This window comes from Sceloporus occidentalis, unplaced genomic scaffold (genome assembly GCF_023333645.1).
Source record: "Sceloporus occidentalis isolate IW3139 unplaced genomic scaffold, rSceOcc1.0.p SCAF_58, whole genome shotgun sequence".
In the NCBI taxonomy this organism is placed as follows: Eukaryota; Metazoa; Chordata; class Lepidosauria; order Squamata; family Phrynosomatidae; genus Sceloporus; species Sceloporus occidentalis.
The window spans coordinates 157,508-167,459 of NW_028317038.1; the positions used below are offsets into that span (position 1 = coordinate 157,508).

The 9,952-nt window shown below is 39.1% G+C and overlaps 1 protein-coding gene across 1 annotated transcript; it reads left to right on the forward strand.

The window, feature by feature from the left end:
• The first annotated feature begins 1,591 nt into the window (after positions 1-1,591).
• LOC149287599 (germ cell nuclear acidic protein-like) lies at positions 1,592-9,641 on the forward strand. The gene is made up of 12 exons (XM_089492641.1): positions 1,592-1,654; positions 1,923-2,061; positions 2,891-2,942; positions 4,343-4,389; positions 4,630-4,693; positions 5,052-5,137; positions 6,105-6,533; positions 7,127-7,295; positions 7,539-7,683; positions 8,097-8,235; positions 8,664-8,868; positions 9,389-9,641. Exons 1-12 carry the CDS (start codon positions 1,592-1,594, stop codon positions 9,639-9,641), a joined length of 1,791 nt encoding a protein of 596 aa, XP_089348767.1.
• Positions 9,642-9,952: the final 311 nt, after the last annotated feature.

Consider the following 9,952-nt stretch of genomic DNA (forward strand, 5'->3'; position numbering starts at 1 on the left):
ATGCACTTTACTTATAGATATCCCCGTCTTCCCCCGATATGTCACTCTGTGCCCCATATATGCTTTATAACCCCTGCTATGTTAGTTTGCCCTTAATGTTCTTTATGCCCCTAGATATGCCACTGACCCCCTACAAATGCCCACCTGATATGCTTTATGCCCCCTAAAAGTGCCACTCTGCCCCCTGATATGCCACTCTGCTTCCTAGAAGTGCCACTCCCCCCCTGACTTACCAATGCACCCCCAGACTCCCTGGTATCTATCAGGGCCCGTAGACAACCTCCGTTGCAGGCACGTCCGCTGGGGCTTCTATGGTGGAGCACCGCAGATGTCCACGGCTGCCGGAGAGGAGGATCCAGGTCCCTTGCAGCACTGCGGGGAATCTGGATCCTAACCCTGCTGCTTGCCCGCAGCAGGGCTAAATGAAAAAGACACCTGCCCGGCACCCGGAACTGCATGTCCCGGGCGTCGTGCGACACGAACTGCGCATCCCTGCGCTAAACCCAGAATATAGGCCGCACCCCCACTTTAAACACCTAAAGTGGGAGGAAAATGTGCGGCCTATATTCGGGCGAATACGGTAAAACTTGTGTGGGTACACTAAACGAGTGAGGAGAAATTACATCTAAACATGGGCACCGCAAGTGTGTTAAAACAGCCTCGGTCCCAAAGGGTACAACATTATATGGATAAAAGAGTCTGGTACTGCTAGGAATCCCGGTTCCAGTGTTATTCAATAAACCTTTATCACAGACAAAACTGAAAGATAATAATAAGCAGCCTCATTATATGAGAGACTGTAGTAGCTATGGCCCTTCTGGAGTTTGCGGGCAGCAATAATAGAATCAACAGAGAAAGATGGTAAATCTACTGGTATAAGGGGAGCTCCAGTGTCACATCACCTGACCCCCTGCATTAGTGTAAGTGTGGGGGAGTCACACAAAGTTAGGCCCATGAAACTGCATTAAGGGGGCTGTTTAGGGTCACGACAGGTCTTGCAGGGGGTCCCAGTACACTGAATAAATCCATATTGCACATAATACAGCAGCATAGGATCACATCAAGGGAAGTACTGAATGCGGTTGTACAGCACTGAGCATATTATACATACGCACACTTACTCATAGGCGGAACTGATACCTAAGTGTTAAGAAGCAAATACACAAATGCACCGTCAGCTTCCCCCCTCACATGAAGCCGCCTCCATTTTTCTTTTTATTCAATTATTGGTGACAGCCCGTAAACTCTCATAGCTACCATATGATATTATTATTATGGAATGAGTGTGATGCCGTGAGGTTGCTCATCGATGTGAATTTATTTTTTATGTGTGTGATACAGGACTTGAATCACTTGAATATAAATATAAAACGCACATAGGAACCGTTTGTCAGCGCTGAGCCGATATGCACAGTTGCACACCCGAACTAACAACATCCACTGCGTTCGGACCAAATCTGCCGTGCACCGGAAATAGCTTTAGCCGAGCCTCTTTTTAAATGTACCCGGAAGTGAAGGTGAAAGCTTACGGGTCGCGGGAAGTTTGAATTCCTATCCTTGTTTCCAGTGTGTAGTGCCGGTCTCTCGTGACATGGCATCCGAGTCTCTGCGTCTGTTGGACAGAATCTCATCTCGACTGGCTCCTAAAGAGAATGTGAGGGGGTAGCGTAACGGGGAGCCTCGCCTTAGGACGGGCTATTTAAATTGACTTGTCTTTCCTGTAGAAATATCGCTAACGTGCATAGCTGCTTATCCCCCACAAAATAACCAACCCATTCTTCCCCCGTAGGATATAATTATAACATATTATCCCATTTTACCGATTGCCAGGGCGTGTTGCTAGCCTGACACGCATTGGGGCGTCTGTGGATAATGCTTCTCTTGCATGCGTGCATTAACAATAACAGTCATTGTATCCGTAGAAAGCACAGCTGTTTCCACGTTCGGGGACCCAAGGCGTTCTGAGCCCAGACTGCGATGGAGCTGATAGCCCTTTGTTTCCACCCTGTACACAGCAGCTGCTTCTGTCGGATTCGGACACAGAAAGCGCCCCGGTGGAAGGTAAGCGCGAAAACAACCACGGTGTGCTCGGCGTGGGTACATTTTAAGCAATCGCATAAAACAGCGAATATATCTGATAATTCAACATTTAGCTGTCATTTGGTTATTTGTGCAAATTAATGACAACTGACAGTGTTTAGCGCCCCCTGCTGGTAGCTGCCTTATTCCTCATCGGTGCCTACCCTAAGATAACTGCATAGCATGTTTCATTGACATTAGCTCCCAGCTAGCATAAATGACTACATATAAGGAACAATAGATATCGCTTTATTTTATATTGGCTTTATATATGCCTGTCTTAGTCTCATACAAACAGCATGTAGCCCTGCAGCTATGGTCCCTGTGACTCTCCAGATGCTATTCCATATGTAAGCGGAAATCTGCAGGTGCTCTGAGTGGGAATTCTCAGTGAGTTTGCAGAGCAGCTTCCAGTTTCCGAAACCTTTTTCAGACCGAACCCCCACGTTTGCATTTAATTGGGACTAATATTGGGAGCTTATCACAAGAGGGCAGCCTTTGGATGTCCTTGTGAGTTAGACCACACAGATGTTCATCTGAGCTTCTGTGAGATGCAGCAGGGTCTAAGCAATATGAGACTCCTGTGATTCCTTCCACCGAGGGTACTTGTTTTATTTTGGTTGTCCCAATGTAAATATTTTAGTCTTACGATTGTGCTTCTTGGCTTTTGTGCGTGTATATATGTGTTTTAATAAATAATGTCAAGTTCCCTTAGGTAGTTCTTTGGATTAAATATTATTTTGAGCTGTTTAAAGTTTCTCTTGTCATAATTTGTATATTTGATCTCTTTATGTTTTTGTTTTTCTTTCAGATTACGTCAGCAAATGTAAGAATTTCAATTTAATATCTGGTCGCGCTCCAAGGTGAATATGCATGTAATAGCAAGATAGTCTGTGCCATGGTAAAGTGTGGGTTAGTTTCTTACCAAGACTCAAGTTAAATGACATTGAAAAGGCCAATGTTCTGTTTCCAAGGCTACATATGTCAGACACATACAAGTTGACCGTACATATTCATTTTTATTGTATGACATAATAGAAAAACCGTTCATATTCTTTTAAAGCAGTTTGGCAGTGGTATACACTCTAAAGGTGTTTGGGATTAGCATGTAGAGCCTAAAATATAATCGTTCTCTTAAATCAATAAAGAAACACTGTTCATAGTGCTGTTGAATGCACAAACATTTCCTAGGTACTTATTTAATCATGTAATAGTCAGGTAAGGAATAACATGACGGTTCTTATGGGTTACCAGTATTTGCTTGGCACACTAGAGGGTGCAATATGGGTACCGTCTAATCAGTACATCACCTTAAAGTAATATATACGAACCAAACAATGGATTTATTGGCCTGTGTTTGAATTTTGTAAATGGAATAGAATATAGAAGCCTGATTTTCAAAGGCTGATTAGAAAGCACCATGGCATTAAATGCATCTGCATAAAAGACAAAAAAAAAAAAAGTGCCTTGTTAAACTCTGACGGTAGAGAGCTACAGCATACAGTCCGCTTATTTTCTGTTCTATCCCCTGTATCACATAGATTGTGAAAGCGGTGACGATTATGTTCCTCTAATCTGCCTGTTCTGATGTCTCTTATGGGTTTTACTTGGCTGTTATTCTGAGATACTTTATACTATTCTGTTGCAGTCCGAGTTGAACTTCTGCTCGTCCAAATTACTCTAAAACATAGAAACATAGAATTTGATAGCATGCTTTAAATACGCAATCCTTGACGTCCGATTTTACTATCCTGTGCATGTGTAAATTCTCTTACTGTATAAGTCTCTACTACTACGTCTGATGTGAGACTGTTCCATTTATCTACCGCTCTCTCTGTAAAGTAGAACTCTCTTACATCTAAGCCTCTGACCCTCTAGTTTTAGATTATGAAATTAGATTATTTCTGCTTTAAAATGACATTTACTTTCTCTTCTGTCCTTCAATCTATACATAAAAGGTCCCTTAATCTGCCTTGATAATTTATATTGTGCAAACCATTTGATATTTTAGTAGCCCTCCTCTAAACTCTCAACAGAATGTCCATATCCTTCTGTGGATGGATATACAACTCACTCTTCCATATATCATCTTCAGATCATCCATATTGGCTTAGTACTACAAGCTTTTCTCCGCTTGAAAGTTCTAACGCCCTCCAAAGGCACAAATGTTCATTTGTGGAAGTGTTAATTCTCACAACAAAGGCCTGCAAGGCTGATCGTGTATACCTAGTCTTTTAACATTTCTTTTTGTTTTGCATTGCAGGAGCACGGTGGTTATTTTGGATTCCAGTGATGACGAATTTGAGAACTGTATGTCTAGGTTTCTCTAATTTCTTTTGTTCTGAAAATATTTTTCAGTTGAGGATCTTTTATGTGTTGGTCACCCCAGTTGTGTCCTCTTAAACCACGGTCTGGTATCTGTCAAGTTTTCTTCCTACTAAATGTTGCCTACATCCATGCTTCTGATTTAGTTTGCTTCAGTGAAATTACCTGCTAGATTTGGATGCATTTTTTTATTTGTTTAAACTTTGTTTCAATTTTGCAATATAGTCCTGATACAGCTGAAAACTCCCAAGCAACGGTCATGCAAAGTTTCGAATCATAAAAGTGGAAGGTATGTGAAAATCTTCCTTATGAATGCCTGTGATGAACATTAAGATTTTTCCATACAATCTATTGAAACATGCCTGCATAGCTGGAAGATCTTGAAATACCCGCACTACTACTCACACTATATTGTCAAAAGCAACCATGAAAACAATGTAATTGTTAAATAAATACAGCATTGTCATTAATCTACAATGGCTAGGATCAGTGTTGGTGAAGAAGTGATTGTGCTACCTATTTGTTATCACTGCTTAATTGTTAGCCACGTGCTAGCAATTATAACTTGATTTTACCAATAAAGATGTCTTGTTTGGTAATTGTTTTGCAACTTAGTCCAAATGCCTAATGTTTGCTGACGTCTACAGTTTGAAGGATTTCGTAATTGATTCCGATGAGGAGGATTTTGCTCCGGTTTTCCCCAGAAGTAGTAAAGGAATGAGGAGCAAGAATGGTAAGTCTAGTTTGTCTAGAATTTGCTATCTATTGCTCTCCAAAGAATTTGCAAATTATTTGTTTACTAAGGATGGGGAAGCATTTTATATGTAATGTTTTTTTCCCCCCAATACACAACAAACATCCAGTAAGAGGAGATAAAATTATTTTCCTTTTTCATTTACCTTCTCTTTAGCACTCACTGTGTTTAATGGAAGCGAAAGAATGCTGTTTACATAAAAGGGCAGACGATTTATGCTAACCAACTTTTAAATATCTCATGCCGGAGCACAGCAGCACTGACTGTCACGTGTGGCTCTGCCCACAACAGGTGTTTGGTATGATACCACATTGTGCCATGTCGTTATGTCGTGTAGAAGCTTGGAACCTTTGATTTATGGAACATCGCATCTTCTCACTATTTTGGCATTGATAATACTAAGCTGCCCGTACTCCCAATAATGTGACATTTCTGGGGACGAAAACCTAATTGTCAGCACTGTCACTGCGAAGTCTGGACTGTGCTCCGCGTGCGCAATTCAACGTTTTTACATAAAACAGTGGCTGATGCATCTTTGCTTATAGATTCTCAAAAGCCGCCTTTGCTGGGCACTTGAGGGCACAATATCTGGGTTTGTGAACAGGAGTGATGTTCTTAAGCAGCAGCTAGAGAGCTGTACATTTTATAGAAGGTTTTGTGTGTGAACCGTGCAACTAATAAAAAAGACCTTAAGTAAACTATATAATTTGTAAACATGGGAAGGATACAGATCCAAGATGACTCTATGCCCTCTCTAGAGAATAGCAAAGTTAAAGTAACGAAATAGTTTCATGTCCTGATAGGACATCGAGGGGATAAACACACTGGCCTTTAGGGTTCTATGGCATGTTAAATTTGAAACTTATTTTTTTGTAATTTTCACATTTTCTGCTTGTAGAATGGATACTGTCTGTAGCAACGTGACTAATCAAACTTGTATTCACAGGGACCAAGAATGAGGTATCACAATCCCCTCAAATGAACCGGACACCCTCTGCACGCAAAGTATCTCCAGTGTTTATAAGTGACAGTGACGATGAGGATTCGGTAGTCATAAAAAGCACATGGCGCGACAGGACTAGTGAAAAGAAAAACATGAATTTGGATAAAGGAACTAAACAGAAGCCTTCGGACAACTGTTCTGGAAAACCTCTCTCCAAAAATAACAAGGAAAATCATCTGGAACAAAGAAATGATTCCCCTCTGGGAGGAGATGTATTCGAAACAAGAGATGTACATGTGTCTAAGCCAACTATATCTAAAAGTTCTGATGATGAGTTTGACAGTCTTATGGAACGCATTAAAAACAGAACAAAGAACCAAACTCCATGTTCAACAGCAAGCAAATTTGTCCTACCCAAAATGGCTCTAACAGGTTTGATGTATAAACAAGTCACCATATTATTTTGCTTCATGAAACCAGCAATTACATTTTAAATTGGTATTTCCATGTCATCACTCACCCTAGGCATCCTTTGTTCATGAAAGTAATACAGGTGTAATTCTTAATTGAAAATACCGCCTATAAGATGCTTTCTACCAAGATAGCTGCTGCTTTTTCCAGGCAAACTGGTAGCTAGTATAGACTTTAGTTAATGATACCATTTAATTTCACTCTCCCAGAAATATATATATTTTTCTTTTTTGTGAATGTTTGTTTATCAGGCAGAGGTAAAATATTCATTATTGAGCCTTAATCTGGTATAGATCTGTAATATGTCTAACTTTACTTTCGTCCTTTATATATGTTTAGGCATAGATGTCCTAAAATAGTGTTAACCTGTACCTGAATTGGTTCCATTGCCACCAAGCTATAAGTATTTACAGTATAGTAATTAGATTCTACCTATAACATTCTGACATACGTATTGTATGCTACAAAAACCTGTCAATAATTGTCATACTTCAACACTTCCTACTTTTTTTCCCCATATATTTAATCTTACACGTGGCTTCTTCTTGTAATAGAACCAACAAAAGTCCCTTGCTTTGATTTGACGAATACAAAAGAGAAGGGCAGAAGCCAAAAATCAATGTCACAGAATGATTCATCTTCCAGTCCCTATTTCCTCCCAGAGAAAAGTGACAAAGGAGGAAGAAGCGTTCAACATGCAGAGAAACCACATTGTGATAGTGGGTATGTAACTCATCCATTTACTCGTTCACAAAGGTTTATTATATTATATTGAATAATATTTTTAAGAATATTAGTGTTATTATATTATCTACTCTGCACCTTTGCCTTTCATTAACAGTGCTCTTAAATATACCAGCATTATTAGAATGGATGAGTTATGATTTGGATTGGCAACAGATAAATACTGCTAAAGCGTATTCGCCTTCTTTGAATGCCTCATTACAAAATGTATTTTATTTCCAGGAAACTCCGCTGCAAGGTAATAGACTGTTTTCTAGAAGACCTGTCTAACCCAAAGTCCGTTTATGTGAAGTGCTTCAAGCAGAAGAAAGAGGAGTTGACAGCTAGGCTATACAGTCTTTATAATCGCACAATTTTTGACCAGAAGGTGTGTTTAGAAATCTTAATCTTTTGTAAGAATTTATTGAACTGACAAAAACACTTTTTTTTGTTTTTGTTTACATGTTCCTTTCAATAATAATAAAACAGGTAAAGTAGATAACTAGTATGTTTGTGTAGCCAATCAGGGACTTACTACAGTTACTGATTATGTATACTGTAGAATGCATAGCTCTGTGCTCATGTTGGAGATCCTTATTCATGTGGCCCTGTAGATCTGTTTCATTTTGGGTCCAGTTTAAATATTCTTATTGTGGGTATTGTCAGGGTCCATACTTGCAACAAATACTGGCTGGTGCCCCTTGCTGCATTTAGATTGCTGGGCAGTGTTCAAGGTCTTAAACCTAAAATCTATTGGCAGTTGCTTGGAGTTGTTAACATATATATTTTTTTTGTCTCTAGCTGCCTGAAAGTATGGAAATAATCTGGAATAAGAAGATGAGGAAAACTGCTGGTTATTGTGTAACTGGACAGAAGAAAGTCCCTCATTTGCAGCGGTATGCACGGATTGAGTTGTCTGAGAAAGTCTGTGATTCTGCAGGTATGTTGCTTATCTAGAAAGATGATGTTTGTCGGCCTGTTCCCTTTGTCTGTACCCAAAGAGATTAAAGACCATTAAAAAATATCCATTGCTTACGTTTACTTGATTATCTGACATTGCCATGGAACCCTGAATTTCCACCCAAAAAATAATAAAAACATATGACAAACGTTTAAAAGCAAAAAAAATTAAGTTTGTAAAAAATATACAATAGCTATGGGGGCAGGGTTGCAGCATACTGAATAAATGTTTTTTGTTTTGTTTGTTTTTTAAATGCTCAGGGGCATTAAACCCCCCTTAATAAGTGGTCCTCGTTTAATAAAATAAAAAAAAATATATATATATAATTCTGTTAGATGTGTGAATCTCCTATATACGATATATTTAAGTGAATGCTTTGGTCACATGACACTCTTTAACTTCCTTAGATCGCCTTAGAGATACTTTAATCCATGAAATTTGCCATGCCGCTACTTGGTTAATCAATGGTGTTCGAGATGGACACGGGCAGTTTTGGAGATTTTATGCCAGAAAAGCTACGCTTATTCACCCAGAGCTGCCAATGGTGACTCGCTGTCACTCGTACGAGATAAATTATAAGTATACGTACGAGTGCTCCCGCTGCAAGAACACGTGAGTTTATTTTGTTTTTTAATGGGCACTTGGTTAACAGTTCAATCCTGTAATCAGCATTTTCAAAGAAATTTATAAAATAATGGTGAAATATTCACTCTGTCATGAAAAAGATGACAAAGGGGAGGTCTGTTTTATAGATGCTGTTGATGTAGGTATTGCGTTAAGAAAGAAAACTTGATCGTATAAATCTTTTCACTTGCTCATAAATTGAAAGGTTTATCAGCCTACCGTTTTTAAAGTAATATTTGATGTTTGCTAGTATTCTAGATCTTAACAGATTATCTGCTCTTTTAAAATGTCAATCTTCCATTTTGTATACACACATAATCATAATGAGAAACTTAAGCCTACGATCCTACGATACAAACTTAGACCATACCAGCAATTTATTACTAGGAATAGGTTTTATCATTTAAGTAACCATTACAAATTATTTCGTAAGGTGTTTAGTGTAGCTATAGTCTCACACTTTTAAATGTTTAAAACTTACTACTAATTACTCTGTCTTTGTCTTTAGACTTGGTCGTCATTCCAAATCCCTAGATACAGAAAAGTTTGTTTGTGCCTTGTGTAAGGGGAAGCTTGTATTGGTGGGATCAACTCGGAAAGATGGCTCTCCTTCCAGCAACCAACTCACTCCATTTGCGAAGTATGTTAAGGAAAATTATGGCTCTGCAAAGAAAGGAATGACTGGGATGAGTCATGCCGAAGTAATGCGAAAACTAAGTTCCGATTTCTCAACAAAAGCAAGAATCACTAATGGGATCTGATGAACAAAATATAGTCCCGTCCCCCCCCCCCCCTCGTCATGAATTAATAATTTGTTAAATATAATGGTTTGCCTTAAAATACTGAAAGTTTACATGTGTAAGATTTTTATTAACTTCCCTACATACGCTAGAGCCAATTGGACCGTGATGTCTACTGGTCTTTCGGTCCGTGGGCCTGCAACAATTCTTAATTGCAGTAAACGTATTAAACCTTCACATGTCTGTAAATACATAAAGCAGGCAATCAAAACAATGAAACAAGTATCCTGGTATAGAGTTATATTGTGAAAGCACTATTGAATGTTTGGTGT